The sequence below is a fragment of the Agelaius tricolor genome, unplaced genomic scaffold (genome assembly GCF_023055355.1).
Source record: "Agelaius tricolor isolate 1412-34295 unplaced genomic scaffold, bAgeTri1.0.p SCAF_4, whole genome shotgun sequence".
Lineage (NCBI taxonomy): Eukaryota > Metazoa > Chordata > Aves > Passeriformes > Icteridae > Agelaius > Agelaius tricolor.
In genome coordinates this window covers 35,589,752-35,613,891 of record NW_027269264.1, presented here as the reverse complement: position 1 = coordinate 35,613,891, position 24,140 = coordinate 35,589,752, and the positions used below count along the sequence as shown (strand labels likewise).

The 24,140-nt window shown below is 36.2% G+C and overlaps 1 protein-coding gene across 1 annotated transcript in view; it reads left to right on the top strand.

Annotated features, from left to right (window-relative positions):
• Positions 1-24,140, top strand: part of DMGDH (dimethylglycine dehydrogenase) — a 40,935-nt gene that overhangs the window by 5,237 nt on the left and 11,558 nt on the right. The window contains exons 3-14 of the mRNA XM_071425257.1: positions 1,907-2,005; positions 3,224-3,388; positions 3,835-4,039; positions 10,551-10,799; positions 12,046-12,244; positions 15,558-15,727; positions 15,892-16,045; positions 16,938-17,103; positions 19,552-19,682; positions 21,346-21,563; positions 22,438-22,595; positions 23,839-23,898. Of these exons, the coding sequence (XP_071281358.1) occupies positions 1,907-2,005; positions 3,224-3,388; positions 3,835-4,039; positions 10,551-10,799; positions 12,046-12,244; positions 15,558-15,727; positions 15,892-16,045; positions 16,938-17,103; positions 19,552-19,682; positions 21,346-21,563; positions 22,438-22,595; positions 23,839-23,898 (1,974 nt within the window). The remainder of the gene's footprint in view (positions 1-1,906; positions 2,006-3,223; positions 3,389-3,834; positions 4,040-10,550; positions 10,800-12,045; positions 12,245-15,557; positions 15,728-15,891; positions 16,046-16,937; positions 17,104-19,551; positions 19,683-21,345; positions 21,564-22,437; positions 22,596-23,838; positions 23,899-24,140) is intronic.

The following is a 24,140-nucleotide window of genomic DNA, read 5'->3' as shown; positions in this document are numbered from 1 at the left end:
TGTCAGATCAAATCTGATTGCTGTCTATTATGGAATATTATGAATTCTTAGACATGGGGAGATCAGTGGATGAGACTTACCTAGATTTTAGCAAGACTTTAGACACCCTCTCCCACACTATCCATTTATTCAGCTGAAGATGTTATAGTCTGTGTGGCTGGACAGCTAGAAAGTTAAAAGACTCTTTGGATGGCTGGGTTTAGAGGGTGAATGGGTCATATTCTACTCAAATCCTGGAAATAAGTGGAATGTCACAGGAATCTGCCCGGGGACCCATCCTGTTTAAAGTCTTTATCAGTAATTTGGAGTAGGTGATGAAGCACATGCTCATCCACTTTTGAAGTTTACACCAAACTGTGAGGAGTAGACAATGCACTCAAGGGCAGGGCAACCATGCTGAGGGACCTAGGCAAACTGCAAGGATGAAAGGACAGTTTTATGGAATTTATCAAGGCCAAATGTAAAGTTCCATATGAATCTAGGAAAGTAGAGCAGCCACTGTCTTTTAAGATTCTCAAAGAATCTGGAAAAAACCTTGAGAAATGTGGTCTGATCTTGTAGCTGACCCTGCTTTGAATATGAAATTTAAGAGTAATCTCCTAAGGACCCATTCAATCTTTTTGTTTCATTAAAATTATTGTATGATTTTATTATCTCAATTTTTATTTAGTGAAATCAGGTTATAGCTGTCTGCCAGCTGCACTCTTGAAATCAGAAACATTTATTATCTCAACCCAAAAGGTGTTAAGTGCATTTAAACTTCTTTTCTTCACTTGAAAGTGTAAGAGATTGAAGTATTTATTTAATCCCTACAATTAAATGCTCTTGAATATATATGGGTTTGTAGCTAACTTGCAAGTGATTTGTGACTCATTTAGTTCAAAATGACTACACTAATAGTGACCACTAAAATGGAATTTCCTTACATCTGGAAGATTTATTACTACATTTGGAAGAATAACAGAAGACCATAAAATGTTTACATAAATAAAAGAATACAGGAAAAACCAAAATGAGGTAACAAAATTTGCAAGTAGAAGTAAATTAATTAATCTTAGACATTGTTCATGGCTAAGGAAATTTAAATATTTCAATGCCTATTTTATTTCTTCATTCTGTACACACTGAAAAAAGGCCCTTAAAACACATTTTTTGATAAACAGACAAATTTCAGCTAAAAACTCAGCACTGAAACAGCCCGGGGCTTACTCTAAGGTAATTTTAATAAGTGTGTTCACAACATGTACACACTTGTATCAAATGAGATAAAAATCACATTTAGTCAAATATCTAGTTTTCAGCTGTGTCCTGTATGATGCTAATGGTTCAATCTGATAATAAGAAATGAACAAGGAATATTTTTTCCAGATTATTAATTTAGCCCAAGGACTTCCTGAAATCATCATACCTGCTTTGTTCTTCATGGGGCCCTTACTAGATGAATCTCCCTCCTGTAGGTTTCTGTGATCTCTTCTTAAACTCAGATTGTAATGAAAATTGCTAAAAATACTTTTAGTCAAATTTATGAATAGACTATAGATAGAACTGTAAAATATTATACTGACAAATTATTAATTTTACACTCTTTTCCACTGGATTATCTGGGCATTTCAATAATCTGGTGCACTATGATATTGTATATAAATTGAGATCTCAGATAGGCGAGAACAACTGCAACACTATCATGGGTTGGCAGACTTGGTGAGAAAAGACAGATGGGAAAACACCTGTGCAGGATACAGAAATGGTAAAGTACAGAAAATACTTATTTTTATTTTTGTAGCAGTTGGCTCTATCCATGTGTTGTTTTTCTTTACAGTATCTTGGCAGTTCCTTTTTAAATGACAGTTGGAAGGAAGGCAAGAACACTGCATTTCTAATCTATTGTTCCTATTTCTTATTTGAGGCTGGTTTAACGACTTATTTTCATCCTGGAATAAACCTGAAGAAAATCCATGCTTACAGCATCAAACTCTATGAAAAGCTGGAAGAAGAGACAGGACAGGTAATCCCCTTAACCTTTGAAGTGTTAATTCAGTGCAATATCAATTGTATCAATAGTCTTACAAAAAAGTGTAGTTGATAATGGTGTGAAGTAGCAGTATATACCTTTTTATTGAAATACATTCTTCTTCATACCCAGTCACTACATTTTGTAGATAGTTTCCCAGATCCCTCTACAGTTTAGGAAAATGATGCTCATAAAACATCTCAAGACACAACAGAGAGTCTGCAACTTTAACTTGATAAAGGAGCTAAAATAGTATAAGGAATCTGGAATGAACAGATTGATTATGATAGATTCCTGCCTTAAATATGTCTGCTTAAAAATTTATATGATATTATTATATCTCTACTTGAGAAGATTGCTGCAACTCTTTGCATCCCTTTCAGCATTTTTATTTAGTGACTTAAGGAATGGATATGTGGTGAAACACAGGAGTCATCTTTTTCATTTGACATCTCTCAGCCTTATACATTTCATTTACTTAACTTGTGCTTGTTTTGGACAGCAGCAGAAATTGAATGAACATCACTTTACTAGTCTACAAATTTCATATATTTTTAATATTTGTCATAAAATGTTTTTGCTTCTTTCTGCTACTCAACTAGATAAGCTGGCACATCAGATTATCATTGTGAGTTCCAGTGAAAGACTTATTCAGCCTTATCACTGTCCTGTGAGATAACATAGAAAAGGTGAAGAAAAGTAAGCATTCAGTGTCCAGCTCTGTAAGGATGTTAATTTATTAAAAAGACAAAACCAGCGAGTGTTTTTTCATTGTGTTTATAAAGGTGCTTAGTTAAATACATTCAATAGGAAGTCATGCCAATGACAGCTTTTAAAATAATATATATAATATATACTTATTTTTGAGAAGTATCTGATTCTAGTTTTGAAAGTGTGTGAGTGCATATATCAAGTATATATTAGTTGTTAGTAAAAATGGATGTATCATGGCATTCAATGAATACTTCTTTCAACTGTTTTGAAGATTGTATGTATTAAGTTAGGGAGCTAATTTGATAACTTCATGAAAAATTATTTTTTTCTAGGAGTCTATATCCAAGGCCTCTTCCTTCAAGGGCCCATAGCTTACTTGCATTTTTCTTAATGATGTTAGTGGAAAAATTCCTGTAGATTCCTCTTAGCACAGAAAAAATACATATATGGCAATCAGCAAAGGTTCTTTCAGTAATTTGCTGTTTCTCTTTGATTTAGCCCGTGGGGTTTCATCAGCCTGGCAGTATCAGAATTGCTTCAACCCCTACTAGGGTGGATGAATTCAAATACCAAATGACTCGTGCTGGTTGGCACCCAACAGAGCAATATTTAATCACACCTGAAAAAGTGCAAGAGCTATTTCCCTTATTGAACATGGATAAGGTAAAGAAGCTAGTTTTATGATATGTAACTTCTGTTGCACTTAAATATTGGTCTGTCAGAAATATACATGAACAGTCTCCTTTCTTTTTACAAATTGTGCAACAGATTCTTGTTTTTCATTGGAAAGAAGATGTATCATAGCCTAAAATCAGAACTTGTGAATTTTATGCATACTGTATGTTAGAGTACATACTATTAATTACTGTGTCTGTAATATTATAGTATTAAAGAATTGCAACCTTCAATTGCATGGGAGATCTGGGGAATTTGACTGTCATAGGCCATTGTTAGGTTGGGTAAAATTATTATATATTTTGAAAATTTCTTTGATTTCCTAAAGTTTACTGTATTCAAGTAAGAAAGTAGTTTTTTTTTGTTTTTTTTAAACAATCTAATTTTGATAAATTGTACTTTCTTTCATTTTGGGGGATTTTACCTCCATTTAGGTTTTAGCTGGCCTGTATAACCCTGGAGACGGTCATATTGATCCTTATTCTCTAACTATGGCCTTGGCTGCAGGAGCCAGAAAATATGGTGCTCAACTAAATTATCCTGTGCAAGTGACTAATCTGAACTCCCGATCAGATGGGACATGGGAAGTTGAAACTCCACTTGGAATAATCCAAGCAAAGAGAATTGTGAATACTGCAGGTAAGGTTTATTATAAGCTTTAGAGTGCTTTTCAGATTTACGTACTAGCTAACACAAAGCACCTGTACTGAATTGTGTGAGTTACATGTATAGGGAATATATGTGTTCTTGAACAATCCCTTGGTTTGTGGTTTGCACATATTTCTTCACAGTATGGTGAAAATTTAGCTCTTATATTTATTGCCCTTGATTTGGCATTAAAAGTATTTGCCCTGATTTGTCTCCAGCAGTTAGTTATCAGACTGCCCTCTTAGGTTTTTTGTAGCAAAAGAGACCTTTAGTGGTCTACAATAAGTTGTGTAGGAGAGAGTCCAGGTCTAGAGTCACAGAATCATAGAATATACTAAGTTGGAAAAGACCCACAAGGATCAGGGACTCCAACTCCTGGGCCTGCATAGCAACATCCCTAAGAGTCACACCATTTTCCTGAGAGTATTGTTCGAACACTTCTTGAACTCTTGTCAGGCTGGTGCTGAGACTACTTCCCTGGGGAGCCTGTTCCAGTGCCCAATAGGTGAACTGTCCATGTCTCTAAAACCTAATGAAACATACCTAGGAAGCAGATGGAATGTACACACGAAATAGAAATAACTTCACTGTTTCTTTTAAGAGACTGAGAATTTGACCTTGCGTATTTCACTACGATCTTTCTCCAAGGTTTAACTCTATCCACACACATACCCTTGAAATGGAAGATTTTTATGTTGTCCTTTGAGTCACATTTTAAACATGTGCTTGGCTTAAGAGTGCATTTTTTGTATGTCATAAAAATTGCCTAACTCAGAGGAGCTTGTATTTACATATACTAATGTTATTCTTCATTGTGTTAAAGAGGCCAAACTGATGTTTCTGCTTCAAAGAACTTTTGGGCAAGTGTCCTTTGGAATTGTGTTTATTTTCCTAAGCAACTTAATAAGTCTAAAAACCTATATTAAATCTAAATTTATTCGTTTATTATTCTGCTGCTTTATACAAGTGTAGTAAAATAAATTATTGGTGAAAGGTCTTATGTGAAGCATGCTTTCTGCTTCCTAGTAGAAGATTTTCTGTTTTCTGTTGTTTCAAAACATGCTGAATATTTACCATATAGATTAAAGTTTTGCTGACTCTGCCTCAAACTGGATCATATCTGCATTTTTAGGGCATTAGTCCCGCATACCTCCCATTGCAGTGAATCATCAGGCTTCAGTTGGAAGCTGTGATATACCAAGCTGACTTTCTTACTCAGATGGACAAGTGAACTGAGAGCAAGAATAAACCTTTATGATTCCTTTCTCTATATTTGCAGTGGAACAGAAAAAAAAAATAAAAGCACCTATTTCTAGTGCAAGACAGATAAAATGAAGTTAAGTGAGACAGGGACTCTTGTTGGGGGGTAAAATACCATCGGTGACAATTGGAATTATGAAGGAATTGGACTGGAAGGGTAATAGGTTGGGAGAGAAAAATGCCTTGGAAAGATTTCTGGAAGTGATTAGGAGCACTGGCAACAGTGCTCAGTTAGATAATACAGGACTTACTGAATAAGGAAGCTCCAACTGGGAGTGAATGGCAGCAGTCGGGATGACACCAGAGAGATAGTGGGAAGGTATCTGATTTGTTTCATTAAGGAAACTGAAGCTAGGAGCTTTTCAGATGAAATTATTAGTAAGGATACTCAAGCAATGGTTGTATGGGAAACCTAGTGGAAAACTGACCTGCTTAAGCATGAAAGACTGGTGAAATATGTCATAGAAATGGAAGGGTAGATAGGAGTGGATTGGAAGGAAGAGAAGGCTGCTGGGACAGAACTTGACAAGTGAGGGAGACTGACTAGCACATGGTGACAAAATAGCTGAAGAAGGATGTAAGGACTGGAGTAAAAGTAGAATTTGAGATAGCATTGAAAAAAGAGAGAGAAATTTAGAGACAATGGGATCAAACAGCTGGACTCTCAGGGGATGTGCTTTAGAGGTCTTTCTTTCAGATTCTGGTATATAGACAACCCTGTCTTGTGTTAAATCATTCCAGGCTTTTGGTAAAGACCTATGGGAAAACCCACGGAAAAGTGCACTTTCTTATATATGCTTTCCATACATTGGTGATCAGCTGCTATTGCTATATGCCTCGTTAAAATAGCAAGACTCTGAGGCTCTAAGCTTGCTCATGAGTGCCGCATAATGAATTTCGGAGAGAAAGAGGACTGGAAGAGTTTAGTAAGCTTTTTAGAAGGCAATCAGTCACACAACCAGGGAAACCAAATTTAAAAAATTTTATGTAAATCACAAAGTCAAGCACTTGGAAAATGAGAGGTGTCAATATTTGGTTGCCTTTGGACTGACAGTTCATATCTTTCAGGCATGAACTATGGAACAGCATTCAGTTACAAAATTACAAGCTCTCTTACAAATAGGATCCTTATGTCATTTCTTACCCAGTGTGGATATATTGGTCTGGAACAGATCTAAGATTATGAAAGGGAAAGGCAGCTCTCTTGGCAATCAGACTTATTTAGGCCACAAAATTCCAGACACTCATTATTCCCACCTATTTGCTCTGCATCGTAAGGATGAATTATCACAGATGTAGTAATTTTCTTATATTCATTTTTGTAGTATAGTTATCTTTCTTTGGCTAATATATCAAGTTGATATTAGGCAGGGTTTTCTGGTAAATACTTTTCAGAGCTTATTTGCAAATATTAGAATGCACTCTTGTGGACTTTTCATAAGTCTTTTTTTCATTATTTAATAAGTTTATAAATCAACAATGGATTTACTTAATTCTCCTGTGTAGTTAACTGTTCAGCCAAAATGAATATTTGAAGCACATATTGCTTAACATTCTGGCTAATGATGTAAAATCAATACTGTATAACACATATCTCTTATAAATGTTTTCTCAGATAACATTAATTCTTTTTCTCAGCCTTGCCTCATTCCACTACAGATCATGACTTGTATAATTTTAGGCTCATGTTGCAGAGAAAAATACATCAGAAGGCTCTTTACATTCCCTTTCCTCCTCCCCGCCTCACCCTGCAACTGACATCTGCTGCAGAACTGGAACAAACTAGTTCCAACCAATCTTTAGCTGTTCCTTATGTGAGATTTCCATTTTAGGGGAAAGCAGATGCCTGATAAATAATCCCTGACATGAAGCAACCATACTGAGCCTGCTGAAGTTAATTGCAGCCTATTTATAATGGAATGTTTGATTAAAGTCTCAAAAATTGTGAATTTTGTCTGTATATACAGTGTGGGTGTGTGTATATAAGCATGTATTTTCAGACATGCATGTGCTATATATACAAGCATTTATATATAGTGGCAGAAGATTCTCTTTTTCAAAACCAAGAAATAGTCAGATGACATACTTTGGCAGATATGTTAAGTAATACTACCACTAAATATTTCAGCATCAGATGTTTGCAGTGTCTACAATTTAATCTTCACAAATGTCCTAGAGATATAATGGATGCCTTCATTTATCTCTACTATGTGTGATATGACTTGACATCTGCTTCCAATTAGAATTTTGTTTCAGAGAATGTATTCTTCTTTTTGCCATTTTTGTTTTTGTTCAAACACCTTAAACAAAGAAACTGTAGTATTTTTCTTTTAGTAAATGTCACCTTTTGTTATTTTAAGCAATTAAAAAAGTACTTATCATGTGTGACTTTTTTAGAATAACCGTGCTGTAAATTTTATTTTAAACAAATCTAACTATTTGTCTCTTACTTAAAAACACTTTAAAATTAGCTCGGTGTGTAATGTTATTCTCAAAATCTAATTGCTAAGAAATTTCTTATTATTAAGAAAGAAACAAAGCTCTTTCAAAGACCTAATTTTCTGCTGCTTTAACTTCTTCTGTTCTCTGTGGATCACTAGCTCACCTTACCTTAAAATAGTTTTATTTGTAGGTGACACAGAAATGCCCAAATCAAAAGGAGCTCCCTAAAGATTGTTAGCTGCCACTTAAATCCACATTTGCATGTCTCCTGTGTAATGAAGGAAACCCTTGCATATGTGCTAGAAATGCAGATTTATTCAAATTTTTTCATTGTCTTCTGTATAGGAGAACATAAGTAATGTTTCATTAGCCTTGAAGGATGTTTTGGATCACCCTATGGCACAATCATGCCTCAACCAATTTAACTGATAGAACAAATGTTCTGGCAATGAGTCTCCTCCAAATGCTGAGATGCCATTTAGAAGCAAAAGCCTTACATATGACAACTGCAACAGGTGCTAGTTTCTAGCATTTACTGGGCAAGGGCTTTTAGCTGAACAGATCTCTTGAAGGTGATGCTGAATTTCCTCTGCTGCTTTTCCTTACCTGGCTGTCAGTAACTGTTAAGTGAATAACCACAGAAAATGTTTTCCTTGAAACTTCACATTTTTTTAAAACCATGGTGTTAGGCCCTGTGGCTGGTTTGTAATATTAAATAAGAGATTGACAGCCATCCTGGCACAGGGGAATGGCACAAGGCCAGCACAGCCCAATTCAACTTTCCTAATTGTCCTGGCTTCAAGCCATGCTGGAGGTGAGAGGATGTATTCCCAGTTAATGTCAGCAAGCGGCATGAGCCGGCTGCTCCCCACAGGACAGGGAGCCAAGCAGGGAAACGAGGGTGGCTGAGCCAGTGAGGGCTCTGTCCGGCAGGGCACAGGGGACTGAGCAGGGGAGGCCCAGGACCTGCAGCTGGGGTAAGCCTGCGGTCCAGGCCTCCAGATGGACTTGTGAAGATGGGGCACAGTCAGATCAATAGTGATGATGCCAGGCTGAGGCCGAGCCAGGAATGTTACCACAGGTCAGGAACAGGCCTCGTGACGGTAACCGAGGTCAAATGATGCCCGCCAATCAATAAGCAGGACTGTAGAGTTGAGACTGAGCTGAGGTCAAGCTGAGAAGTAGTCCACGGATCAGGGTCTGGATCAATGAGTTCCATGACCAGGCACAGGCATGGTTGTGACAGAGCTGTAAACAGGCACACAATCAAACCAGCTCAGACAGGTTCTGAAGGACCTGAGCTGACCTGGAATGGGACTCCTGTGCCCACAGGTATGGGTGGACATGCCTGGTGAAGCTATTCAAGCTCATTTATGCCTTTTGGTGTCCTTGGGGCACAGAAATTTTGACCAGGTCTTGGAGAGTAATTGAAGAGAGAGGTAGGAGAATTTGGTTAAGACAAGTAAACAGCAAAAAGGAAGAAAAGTTGACATTAAGCTGGGCAGCATGAAGTCTATGTCCCAGGAGAAGGGACAGCTGTGTTAGGGAGAAAATCTTGCTGGAGATATTTTGTCTTAAGCAGTTTGGAGTCAGCTGGTTACCCAGGAACCAGGCTGACTTGCCTTCTTTTGCTTGGTGCCATATGGCACACAGCCATTTATTTGGAAGGCCCTGCTACCTCTTCATTGTCTTTCATTTTGTCTTCCTCCAACCCTCACTCCAAAACTCCCCTGAAACTCTTACTTAATTGCATTTTCCCCTTTCATTCCCACTCTTGAAGACCTTTGATCCTTGATATAAAAGTCAGGAGAGTGGGCTTGAGGGATATTCAAAGAAGCTTAGAGCAGCTGCCGTTCCAGTCAGTTGTACCTGTCTGGTTCCCAAGTCTGTTCTATTCCAACCTCACAGCAGATATGAGAGCCATGATGCAGAGCCCAAACTAGTGTTTGGCAGTTAAGTGTTTTCCACTCCTTCATTCTGACACAGATACTTCACTAAGTGAGTGTGCCTTACCAATTTAACCTTAAAACAGGAGAATTAGGTCTTTTCTGACTTCTGTCTCATGGTATGCGTGAAGGATCTTGAGCCAGCTGCAGAGGCAGGGAAATGGTTGCTTGCATTTTCTGGTCAGAGTCTGTATCAGAACTTCTAATGTGATGGCTGTGGGAGAGCACACTTGACTATTCACCAATACAAGCATCATTATGAATTGAATCCTGTGTGAGACATTAATTAATGTGAATCACATGATGCATATGAAAAAGGAGAGAAACTCCAATTCCTGAGGTCAGTTGCCTGAAAAGTACTGCCTTAGTCTGTTGGGATGTTAGGACTTAACTAGTGTACTGTTAAAACATGCTAGCTCATTTGGTTGATAGTAAGGGGCTTGGTTGACCCTTCTAATGTAAGTTAATTTATTCTGGATTTTAAGTGTCTCTAACTTTGCTAGGAGTACACTGCAGACCTACTTTACTGAACTAAGCCATGGGGTTTCTGGAACTGTTAATTAAATTCTCTTCTGAACTTTTAGAAGTCTAATTTATAATTTACTAGTTATATTTTGATATGTGCATACTATAATAATATATAATAGTATAATTAGGAAAAAAAGGACATGGAATTATGGAAGGAAAAATATGCTAGTAATATGAAAAATGAAGTGAAAATTAGAAGTATGGGGGAAAAAATTGTCGCACATAAAAGCACAGTGTATACTGTAAATATTTTACTGTCATTTTCCATTCACTGAAATGAATGTTTGAATATTTCTATTTTGGTTTTGCTTTTTTTTCTTCTCTAGGCTTCTGGGCCCGTGATGTAGGCAAGATGATTGGCCTGCAGCACCCTCTAATACCTGTTCATCATCAGTATGTTGTAACGTCAACTATACCTGAAGTGAAAGCCCTAAAAACAGAATTGCCTGTGATCCGTGACTTAGAAGGATCATACTATCTAAGGCAAGAAAGGGATGGTCTTTTGTTTGGTCCGTATGAAAGTGAGGAGAAAATGAAGCTCCAGGAGTCATGGGTAACAAATGGAGTCCCACCAGGTGACTAAGAACATTAAATCTTTAAACATAATAAGCACTAGCACACATTTTAATGTGCATAAATCCCAGGCTGTCATGCTGCCTTATGTGACAGAAAATACAAAATATTTGCAATATTGTAATTTGATTGTAATTTGCAATTAAAATCATGCAATATTTTGCATGATTGTAATGCAAAAACTTTTTTCAAAGAATAGTTGTAACTCTAGTGATAAAAGATAACAGAAATACAAATGTAATGTAAGAAAAGCCTGCTACAATGTAGTCTTACCCTACTTCCTGAAGAGTTGCTTGTGTGTTTAAATTAGAGGCAGTCACCAAATCTGCACTATATAGCCTTTTTTGCCTGAATAGAAATTTTTCTTACAATTTTCTCCGGCATGCTGACAGGGGCCCTGGATATTTATTGATACCCCCGAGATAATGTGATTGTCAAATAGGAACAGCAAAGGAATGTCTTAGACAAAATGCTGTGCTTAGATATAAGTGCAAGAGAGCTGTAGATATGTATAGAATACAAACATGTCCTATGTCATACAGCTGCTTACTAAAAACCATTATAAATTGTTGTGTTATATCTAGGCTCCAGCTTTCCATTCACTTCCAGACAAAAAGTTATACGAAGTCATTAGTATTGCTGTTTTAAAAAACACAGTATTTCCTAAGGAGGGGCAGTTAAGACAGTTCAGTTCTGGGTAGCCCTGTCATGGCTTCTGGATCTTACTGTCTCCAGTAGCATCAAGTGCCTCTACATAATGATGTTCAGCCATGCTTAGAGTCCAGGCTGAGGGGTGAAATGTACCCAGAAATTTGTATGATTTCATGGAAACCATAAGCAGATACAGGAAGTACCTTTTTTCCCCTCCTCAAATTATTGGCATATTGAGAAAAATAAGTGAGTCTTATTAATGTAGAAGAAAGTTTCTGTGTATCTTCACTTCCTTTCTACTTCATTGTTGAATTTGCATGACCTTAGGGTTAAACAAATATGTATAAAGGATAGTATAATTGCAGTGACAAATAAACTTGGTCCTGCAGGTAACTAGGTTTTTATGCATGCCATTTTTCCTATGTAGGACAGCAAAGGCTTGAACATATGCACTGATTATTATCATAAAACTTTTATATATAGATAGCTGTATTGTATAGACACCTATATTTCTATATAGATACTATAGCTGTATTGAAAATGTATGTGCTCTCTGTGTAAATAAGTATATATAATAAGAGTCAATTACTTGTGCAGGATTTGGAAAAGAACTTTTTGAGTCTGATTTAGACAGAATAATGGAGCATATCGAGGCTGCTATGGAAATGGTCCCTGTTTTGAGAAAAGCAGACATCGTAAACACAATTTCAGGTCCTATCACCTATTCTCCAGACATTCTTCCTATGGTGGGACCACATCAGGGTGTCAGAAATTACTGGGTAGCTATTGGTTTCGGGTGAGTAAGTTCTTTGTGACATTTTGCCTATCTCTCTTGTGAATTTTTGCCTATCATATTGTTAAAATGGTAGTCACATCAAGCTTTGTGCATTTTTATGGGCTTGGGAGTTGTTTTGCACATATTTTGTGTTAAAATGTAATTGTAAATAATCTTAATAACCACAACCTCTATAATGTAAGATCATCCTTTTCTCTTATTTCTTTACTCTCAGTAATTTTTGTTTCCTCCTTTTATTCTGGATGCCAATACCTGTGACACTTTATGAAGCAACAAAAAATGGTAGTACTTGGTACTGTCTGTGTAGCAATTTAAAGTCACAAAAATACTGGGTTTAAAAGTATACTTTCCAGTTAATTTTATTTCTTGCTTTGAATTGCACTGTATTTTACAGTTGTTTGTTGTATGTAAATCTGGTTTCACTGAAGGTGGACAAAAATGAGTGTCCATTATACAGTTCTGTGTGAAGAACTGAAGGCCTATTAAATAGAAGACATTCCAGTATAGTGTGTGACTGACTGCTCTAGGGATACAAAAAAGAAAAAGCTGAAAAATTACATTGCTGGGTATTGGAGGAAATCAAATAAAAAGGGCAGTGCAACGATAGAAATATATGGTTTACTGGTGTTATTCTCCCACCCCTTATGGTGTTTTTCTTGAATGTGATTTACATCTTATTTATTATGGCTGCACTTGAGCAAGTGTTAAAACACCAACATCTCTTTAGTTGTCTTAGTTTGACCATTGATTCAAGATGGATAGAATGAACCAAATACAATTCCAAGCAGATCTTATTGAACACATTCTGTTTACATTGTTTTTCCAATTGCCTAATTTGCTGTTCAAAATCCAGCTCAGCTTTTTCCAGATTTCTATCATTCCAAAACAAACAAACCCTCCGATAGTAAGATAAGGCAGTATCACTAACGTGCTTTCTGAGGCTCTCAAAATAAAAGAGCTTGGTAATTTTGCAATGATTCATTGTGAAAGGTATTCACCTTTGCTGCTTGGATTTAAAAAAAAATAATGTTATCTTTCAGTAACATTTGCAGAACTTATAGTTACAAAAGCGGTTTGCCTAGACCTTGTTCACCAAAACGAGTGTTTAAGTTCATTACTCTGTGGCCAGACTTTGGAACATGTTTTCTTTGTTGTTGTCAATGGGAGCAGAATCGAGTTCCATATGTAAAAAATTGAAGACTAGTGTTACATGCCTAATTTTCTTTAAACAATTTGTTTCAGGAGTTTGATTAATCGCAAAATGTTTAGACACGGGTTGCTGTTATATGGCTGTCATTGGATTACTTTGTCTGCTTTTCAGGGACTTTTGACTCTCTGTTCTATGCTTCTGGGTCACTGCAGTGGTTCTACCAGTGTTGTAATTTTTTGTGTGCATTAGCAAATCCTTATCTTGCAGTCAACTAGCACGAACATTGTGACAGAGGACTTAGTGCTTTTAGATTAGAGGATTTTTATTATCTAAAATTAGCAGCTTGCTAGGCATTTTAACATGCAAAGAAGTTAAGTATAGTTTGCAGAGCTCGTAGCACTATTTATTATTAAGATTGCTCAATGCTTCCCATTTTTAGTAACTTAAAATTTTGAAAATATTAATGAGAGTAGTTTAAGGATTTTATTCAGAAAAATTTAATTCAAAGCAGTGAAACCATTCCATAACCTGGGACAAAAACACTAGAAAAGGTACCACAGTGTGCAGAGACTCAGATTTCCTAGGAATAGGAATGGAAAGACTTGAAAGTGGGTGACACACGGCACCTCATAAGTAAGACACAAGAATGTGACACATACAATGGGGACTTAATCTGTCAGGGATTGGAAGGAGAGATGAAAAACTGGAGAAAAATAGTTCATGTTCATGAAGGAAGTTTTGTCTGAATCATAAGAAGGCTGAGATTCCTACACTGTACCACTCTTCATAGCTACTTGTAAAAATCCTGTCCCTGAATTACATATTTTATTCTTGTGCATCAGAATTCCAGTGGTTGCATTTACACAGTCAGCTCCCTCTTATCTAAGATGAAGAGGGATTTGGGCACATTGTGTAATATAAAATCTCTGATAATGTAGGCCCAGCTAAGAGCACCAAAATCAATGCGTTGCACAGTCAGTGCTGCAAAACTGCAAAATGCAGTCCAGTTGCACTGCTGTATCTGTAGTAGCAGGGCAGCCTTCTCTGCACTGCCTTGCTCCTGGGCTTGCCCTGCCATCAGCTCTGCAGTCTTCAGGTGAAGCTAAAGGTCTTCATTATGTTTGGTCTGTCACCACTCACAATCTCTTTGCTGCTCTCCTTTGCTTTTGGCTGCAGTGAAATGCACAGGAAGACTTAAACTGCCTAAGATTTCATCTGGAGCTGTACTTGAGGGCATCATAAGCTTTCATGGTACCAAAGCTTGTACCCATGAATAACTAAGAGTTGCTTAATTGAATTGGCACCAGCAACAGCTAACTCTTCTGTAGCAGCAGTTTATAAGCACTCATCCTTCCTGCATCCACTGCAGTGATAGAAGTTTCTGCTGAGTCTGAAGATTTGTGCTGAGCTGCACTGTACTGACTGTAGTTGGCAAAATTATTTAGTGTACTCAGTTTTTTTATGTTTCTATTTTATTTAGATAAATAAGCAAATAATGGATAAGATACTATATCAAATTCATATCATTGCTATTATGGATTCATTCTTCTTGTGCATATGAATTAGAATGAAACGATTACTTCTTTTTTTTCTTCTTGGTGAAGCCCTTGTCTATTTTAACTGAAGACATAGAATTCAGATTGCAAAGTTAATGACCAGCAATTTAAGCTGGTTTTAGCTTCATTATTTAGCTTCATTATGAGTGTCTGTGGTTTGCTGCATGTTAATCTAAACTTGATTTGGGACAGACTTACTGTTTATTCAAGGATTTTTCTTTTGTGCTCATGGGAGCATTTCGCAAACAACTAAGAATTAATTTAGACATATTCTAGACAGAAGGTTATTTTGGCAATTTTTTTGAAGACATGGTGGTATTAAAAGGTATTAAAAATTATAAATCATTTGGTGTTAATGATTATTTGTCATTAAACTGCAACTGCTACATTGTAGAACAATTCTACATTGGGGCTGTAGAAATATCCATTAATATAAAATTTAATTTCTGAAAAGAGAACAAAACAGAACAAATTAAAAAAAAAAAAAAACAAAGAGGGAAAAATTCAAAATACTTTGGGGGTTGTGTTGTAGTATATGTTAATACTGATTTTAAAAAGCAAAATGTGAAATACTTGGCACTGCAGGACATTTTTTCCTATTTTTAAGGTATGGCATTATACATGCTGGTGGCATGGGAAAGTACCTCAGTGACTGGATCCTTGAGGGGGAACCTCCATTTGACCTGATAGAAGTAGATCCAAACCGCTATGGAAAGTGGACCACCACAGAATACACAGCGGCCAAAGCAAGAGAATCTTATGGCTTTAATAACATTGGTAAGAAGATATTTTTAAAATACATTTATATCCTAAAGATTGATTCCAGAAAAGCCTGTATCTAGATTTCTCTGCTTCTAGATGTGTTTTCTATCTTGGATCATGATCTTAGCATGCCATAGTTTTTGGTGATTTTGGTTTGCTTTTTTTTCCCCTCCCTCTAGTTGGTTACCCTAAAGAAGAAAGATTTGCTGGGAGACCAACAAAGAGAACTAGTGGGCTGTATGATTTGCTAAAGTCAAAATGTTCAATGGGATTCCATGCAGGATGGGAGCAACCCCATTGGTTCTACAAACCTGGAGATGAGACTGGATACAAGTAAATGAAATATTAATTTTTTTTTTCTTCCCCTAAATAATTGTCCTGATAGCAAGAGGCAGTCAATTTAAATTTAATGAGAAGCATGCATTTATCATTCATTTCAGCAACAGGTATCTATTTGATTAATTTCCATTCTTACTTTTTCCATAGTTTAGAATACATTTTATTCTGATAACGAAGATATTTCAAAACACATATAAAGGTATCTTGTATCTGTTCTAGGTTTGAGATACCAGAAAGCAACCTAGCTCAAGGAAGAGCTTGGAAAACAACTTGTTCACTATCAATGTGTGTTTTTCTCCATCTCTTAATATTTGATCAGCAGCACAGTACAATATTTTCATGAAAAATCTCATTCCTCTCTGTGTAAGTGTCTGGAGAGGAGAAGCCCTATCTTTGCTTTTTTTCCCCTCTTCTTTATTCTTGCTTACCTATTAACCTGCCTGCATCAGGAAGTCTCCAGCAAATAAATATTTTCTGTGGGATATTGGAGTCTAATCTAAATGAGGCTCATAAAGGAATAAAGAGATACATTTTGCTGTTCAGAAATAAAGCCTTCGACACCTCAAACTTAAATAAATGATTCATCGACAAAGTATGCTGTAAATTTACTCATGACAGCCCACTACTTATTCTAACATTTGAACAGTTCACAGTTCATTATACAAAGTGGTTGATATAATATCAACCCATATCTTTCTGTGTTGTTAAAGGATTTTAATTATCAAGCTGTGTTAGACTAAGGAAAATATTGAGTAAGCTACCTACAACTAGGAAAGTCAATCTTTTTTGGATGATTATTAAACTGAAAAGACTGAAGACTATGTTTTGCTGCAAAGAGCAAAAAATTTCTAAATTGTGTTTTATGTGTCTAAATGCTCTGTTTCAGACCCAGTTTTCGGCGCACAAATTGGTTTGACCCTGTGGGTCGTGAGTACAAACAGGTTATGGAAAAAGTTGGTGTGATTGACCTGTCACCATTTGGCAAGTTTAAAGTAAAAGGCACAGATTCTGTTAAACTGCTTGATCATCTATTTGCAAATGTTGTTCCAAAGGTAAATGGGACAGTGGTAACTGTTGTAATGTAAAACAACTTAGACAAGCTCTGTTTTAGATATGAAAATGGACCATAATATTATAATATTTCTTGGATACCAAATACACAGATCCTTTGGAGAAGTTTCTGTGTTAGATGTATTGCTCTCAGTTAAAAGCATACAAATGGAGTTTATACTAGACTAGCCCCACACAGAAGTACCTTTTGGCAGAGATCATTGAATCAGAATGGATGAGGTGGAAGGGACCTCTGGATATCATATTGTCGAACCCCCTGTTGGACGAGCGTCACCTGGAGCTCATTGCCTAGGAGTATGTTCAGATGGCTTTTGGGTTAACTGGGCAACTGGCTCCTGTGCTTAGCCACTTTATAGTAAAAAAATATTTCCTTATGTTCCACAGACAGCCTCCTGTGTTTCAAATCTTTTTCCGAAAAATGCAAATGAATCCTACCTGGAATTTTTTTACAGTAGAATAGCTTGGCAGCTGCCTGCCTAAAATTGTGCTTTAAGGTGGCAGCTTGAGCAGCAGAGAACAGTGGAAGGGGCTCTTGCCTCACCCCAGTTGAATGAGTTCCCAAGGGAGAAGTTTTGTCTTTTTTTTCAAATGAAACCCATTGTTTTCCTCTACTCATACTCTGCTTCATACCTGGCTGCCTGGTGCAGGCAGAGTTGCAAATACTTAGGAGATTCCACTTCACCTCACATGTATCGTTTCTTCTCAAGTGTGGCTGTTCACAGATCCTGAGAGTATGATCCTGTGCTCAAAAATGGCATGCTGTGACAAACTACCCAGATTTCTTATTCTTGGTCTTCAGGTTTTGGTCCTGAGTCCTTTTTATTTCCTACTTTGTCAAACACTCTCATGTAGTGTCTTTAACTTTAGAGATACACCTCCAGCAAGCAGATTGCTCCTTTCTGAATTGACCCTGCAGTTGCAGGATAACCTGGGTTGGTCATTTCAGCACAGAATTTCATTAAGTATTTGCAGTAGGTGTCAGTTTTTGTTGCTTCAGACACCAAAGGGAGAAAACACAGGGAAACAGCAAGTATGCTGAGAATATAGTTTTGAAGATAGATAAGCTCTTCTGAAAGCTTAAAGTCAACTCAGTGGGAAGGCACAAGATTGATATCCTAGGAGAAAAAAGGACTTGAATTTCCATCTAGTGATATATTTTACTCTATTAACTTTGTGATAACAATTTGAATTGAACGTTTCAGTCTAGTTTGGGGTAGAGGCAGAGTAACTGAGTCATCAGTGGGTGTGGATAATACTTGCTGAATATATGAATGTGTGGTAAAGGGAAATCAAGATTAAAGAAGAAATTATGAGAACAAACCAAATGCTTTTTACAGAGTTTAATCAGCAATGCTAATGGAAAGTTAGGTGGCAAAGCAGAAGGTACAGTTTATGAGTCCACTTCCAAATCCATATTCACATCTGTTATTATTTAAGTTGCCTGATTTTTAGCCCCATTCATGCTTGTCTCCATCATAAAATAATCCAGTGGAGTTACCAGAGATATATTTGTATTGCAATTGGATTGAGAATGACCCGCATCAGATCCTGAAAATTCAACTGTATGCCTCTAATATGCCAATAACTATACCTAACTATAACTATGGCAGAATTAATTGATTAAATAAGGCCTGAAAAATAATCTTAATATCTGGAATATATTTTTCCTTGCTTGGTTCATTGTATAGAATATGGCTGCTGACTAGGTTATTGACAAGTTTCGGTGAAAGCAGAATGATCAAAGCAGAGAGATTAAATTCTGCCTCTGGAACCAGGCCAGCACAACAGCTATGGCATATTCACATTTCTCTTTCTAAGGATGATATATGTATGAACGTGTTTGTGTTTTATTGGCACTGCTAAGTAACTGTTACTTGAAATTCTGACTCTAGGGATTGAGTTTCTGTACGGAATCTGATTCAAATAAGCAGACATATAGATTCATAGTCAGCAGCTACAAAAAATAGAAAAGCATTCATAAATCAGGGCCACAAAAGCATAAGCTAGCTCTGTATTTCTCTCTTTATAGTAAGGGGAAAAGCATATGTTATTCTCTTGATATCTAAAACCTTATTCACAAGATTGAAAAAGAATATTCATGTTAATTACATGGAGAATTTTTTATTTGGACAAAACAAATGTAGCTTAAGAATGCCTTGTGTAATGCATAATTAGAAAATATGTATAAAGGTCTTGATTTAACTTATTTTAAAAATTTTCATTTTTTCTAGAAAAGAAAAACTGAAGTTTCTACTCTAAAGCTTGAGATTGGCCAGCTGTATCTCTTTCCACTCCTATTAAGGCATGGCAGAGCAAACATTAAAAAATATTTTTTTTCAAATGAAGATAAATAACCATATATTTAATGATGTTTAAGAATTCAAAGGTTTTATTTTGCAATCTTAATAATTACAAATTTTACTCTCTAGGTGGGTTCCACAAATATAAGCCATATGTTAACACCAAGAGGAAAAGTTTATGCTGAGCTAACTGTCTCTCAACTGGATCATGAAGAATTCATGCTTGTAACTGGGTCAGGGTCAGAACTCCATGATCTGAGGTTAGTGTATTTTTTTATGCAGTAAGTACATAGTTCTATACAGTCACATTAGTACAGAAAATTTTTTGCTAAGTTCCAAATTCTCAATTATTACTCAACAAATTTATCACAAAGTTCACGAGAATTCTACTTATTTATTGATTTTAGTTTCTTAGAAACTTGGTTGACTTGAATTCTGAAGTATAAGCAGTTGGATATTGGATTATTGCTGATGTAAAAAGATGGAGAACTTGCTAACAGTTATGTAATATACTTTATTTGGGGTAGTTCTTGTTTTGTTGTTGAACCTGTTTGTCTTTGACATTGCATGATGTAACAAAGCGTGGCTGTTCCTTTCTAGTGTGTTCTCTTACGCAAAAAAGAAAATTGGCTCTTAACAGGAATGACCCCAGAGGCACTGACTTGGCCCAGACAGATAGGCAGTTTTCAGTCTTCTTGATGCTGTGTCTTTTACTTTGGGCTCTTTTCACAAAGTGAAAGGAAAGAAGAGAAAAAGGAGAGGAGAGGAGAGGAGAGGAGAGGAGAGGAGAGGAGAGGAGAGGAGAGGAGAGGAGAGGAGAGGAGAGGAGAGGAGAGGAGAGGAGAGGAGAGGAGAGGAGAGGAGAGGAGAGGAGAGGAGAGGAGAGGAGAGGAGAGGAGAGGAGAGGAGAAAGAAAAAAGAAAAGAAAAGAAAAGAAAAGAAAAGAAAAGAAAAGAAAAGAAAAGAAAAGAAAAGAAAAGAAAAGAAAAGAAAAGAAAAGAAAAGAAAAGAAAAGAAAAGAAAAGAAAAGAAAAGAAAAGTTGCAAGATGACTTCACTAAATTACTTCTCATAGATGAGCATTGGAATTGATATTTCTAGTGCTCTTACTGGATGTTGCTGGTAAGTCAGTCAATCAAAATGAATCAACACATTAAAGACAGAAATTCACTACCCTAACAGGCAAAGAATAGTGTACTGTTTCATAACAGCCCCACAAGAATCAGTAGGAGCACTGGCACATTCAGAAACCAAATGGCAGAGCTAGATCTAATGTATTTAATTCTATAGATTTTCTGCAGTCCTGTTTGTTACTTGTCTAGGCCTGAAATCCTACAATACTGCTTAAAAATGTAGTACTCCATAAGATTTTTAAATATACCCATTTTATTTATTGTCTGAGCTTCCTAAAAGATAATTCACAGCTGTTGTTTTTTATTAAATCCTAATTGAATTTCCTGCCAGTACTTTGAATACTCTATTCAGGAAGCAACAAACCTGCTTGTACATTTCTGTTCTCACAGATATTTATTTAGATTTCTTATGTTCATAGTGTTTATTCCTTACTCTTCCTGTATGTTAACATTTTACTAACACATACTGGATCCAAGCCCAAATCTGTTGTCATTGTAGGAAATCACTTGTTTCTCTTATCTTGAAAACACTGTTCTACCCCTTTAAATGCTGTTCTTTCCTGGCTCTGTCTCAGATCCCTGTGTTCCTAAGTGTCTCACCAGAAAACTCTGTTTGACATCAATGATGGATTTGTCTATCTAATGTAGCACATATTTGGTTGGTTTTGAGAGTGGGGGACTGGGAGCTGCTGGGGAAATGAATACTAACAAAAAATAACGCCTAGTAAAATCTTATAAAATTCAGGTTTTTTCATAGGAAGTGTAACATCAGTGTTATGTTTTATATGCAGATGGATAGAAGACAAAATAACAAGAGGTGGATACAAGGTTGAAATAGAAAACATGACAGATGAGATGGGAGTACTTAGTGTAGCAGGTCCATATGCACGACAGGTCCTCCAGAAGTTGACAAATGAAGACCTAAGTGATGCTTCATTTAAATTTCTCCAGTGTAGACATCTGAAACTTTCCAATATTGCTGTTACTGCCATTAGGATATCTTACACAGGTAAGCAATGGAAAAAACATACACTTAAGGAAAGAGACAATGAATAGAATAATAAATGTCACTAAAATTATGTTGAAAACTAAGTCTTCTCATGTATTCATGAAAAGTAGGTTTGCTGCATCTTACACATAAGTGTGGGAGGCATCATGGTACATTGATTTTCAAATGGGATATGGTCAGGGTCTGTGCTGAGTTTTCCAAGACCTTTTTCTCTAGAAATACCCTATAGTGTAAATATTTATTTTGCAGAACAAAAGGCCAGTTCTGATAACCTCTTTGGTATTTGCTGCAAAACCAACGTCAAGAACTGGTTTTGGATTACCGTATATTAGTGTTTGTAATGTGCCTTGAAAATGTAATGCTGTAGTGCTTAATATTTGGCTTTCCCAGTTACTTTCTTTTTCTTTCTACATCAATTTTGAGTGTAATAGACTGAATTGAGAGCATTCTGAAGCAGCTGAAATCCTTGCAATTCATATTCTCTTTCTGTTGTGCTAAATATGCTAAATACACTCATTCTTATTTACAGTCAGTTACATTTGCTGTTCACTTGCCAAGTCATCATCTGTTCATAATGTCCTTAATTTATCCTTGTGACTTGGTTACATGGCCTTTCCTTATCAGTTATTTTGATAGTTTTTTTACCCACAGTTTTCAGTTAACAGTTCAAATTTGAATAATAGTACCACTGCTTAAGATGTAGGGCACAAATCCTGGTAGTTTTTGCTGGGATTAGACTTGCTATATGATAAATTATAGAGTGTGAATTAACACTAACTGCATTGATCCTTGCTTTTGACCAAGGACAGGAGTGTATTTATTAGAATAATTTAGCTGAGATGATTAAAATAGTAATCTTTTTGTTGTGTAACAGGTGAATTGGGCTGGGAGCTCTACCATAGAAAAGAAGATTCTGTACCTCTTTACAGTGCAATCATGGAAGCTGGGCAAAAAGAGGGAATTGATGACTTTGGAACATATGCTCTAAATGCTTTGAGGCTGGAAAAGGGTTTCCGAGCCTGGGGAGCAGAGGTCAGGAAATATAACTGCTTCATTATTCTTTCTGGAAATTCGGGTTTGTTTGGGATTCTTTTGTGGTTTTTGTGGTTTTGGTTTTTTTTTTAAATTTTGTTTTCTTTTGGTTTGTTTGTTTGTTTGGGTTTTTTTTGTTTTGGGTTTTTTTTTTGTTGGTATGGCTTGGTTTGGTTTGGGTTTTTGGGGTTTTTTTTGGTGGGGTGAGAGATATTGTGTTGGTGGGGATTTTTAATTTTATTTTTTAATTTTCTTATGACTATGCAGTTTTTAGTCATAGTTAGCACAACTGTTATTTGTACCATTTTCTCCATTTAGCATGAGAAGAAAATTTTCCTCAAGCAGGAAAAGCTGCTGGTGATTTTCTAAATAAAAACAATGGATATACTCCATTGCACTGCTGGCAAAGAAACACTTATTTTGACAAATGGGTGGTTTTCCTCTTGTGTATAACAAAATTATGATGGTTTTGCTGAGCTCTAGCATTTTAAAATCAAAGGTTTGGCTGGCAGGTACTCAAAATGTTTTATTTCTCTAGCAACTATGTCATGAGAAGCAAATTTTTTTTGCTTCATAATGTATTTGGAACTTTTTTGTTTCCCATTACCTTGTTCCTGCAGAATTTGCTCACTTATAATAAAGAGCTACTCAAAAGGCCTAGAGAATTTGGGGTAAATAAGTATCATTTCATTTCGCCTTACATTTTTCCTTTGGAAATGAAAGAACTCAAGAGGTTGAAATTGTGGGAATTTAGGGGTCCTTTTGCTTTACCCTGTGCTAGTTATATTCATTCTTTCTTCAAGAGCTTCCTAAGAAATTATTCCCCCTACACCTAATGGAAAGGTGGTGACTGAAATCGGTTTTGTGTTTTATTTCCCTCTCTGGCTAAGCCACTCTTCTGTGTTGCAAATGGTGTGCATACCTCAGTTACTCAGTTTTCTGAGGTCCCATTCTGCTTTGATGGAAAATCCTGTTTCTTTCTGAAAAGTGTTTACTTTACATATGAAAACTTAGATGACTAATTTACACATCTATATGTCATATTGGGTGTGTTAATTGATACCTGATCTGAATTCCATGCTGGAAGCTTGCAGTGTATTCCAACAGAAGCTGTGCATGCACAGTGTGGATTCTATTTACTCCTTTGGCAAAGGAGTAAATAGAAGGATGTATAGAATGAATAATGCCCAATCCAAAAGCTATGATGGTCTGTAATGGATGGTGAATTTATATCTTTTAACAGATGAACTGTGACACTAATCCCTTAGAAGCTGGACTGGAGTATTTTGTAAAGCTAAACAAGGTATGTCTTACTATTTTCAAAATGTTCTATTATGTCCAAGATTATTCCTTAGGTGTTTGAACATGAAACATGCCATTAGCTGGAAAATAACATACATTTAGTAAATCAATTACTATAATTATAACCACTTTACAAGTAGCAACTTGTAAAAAAAATCTTCCCCATGCTCCTTGCTATCAAAATTACACATTAGATCAGAAATTTGTAAATGCTAAATGTTGTCTACATGAAAAATAACTCAT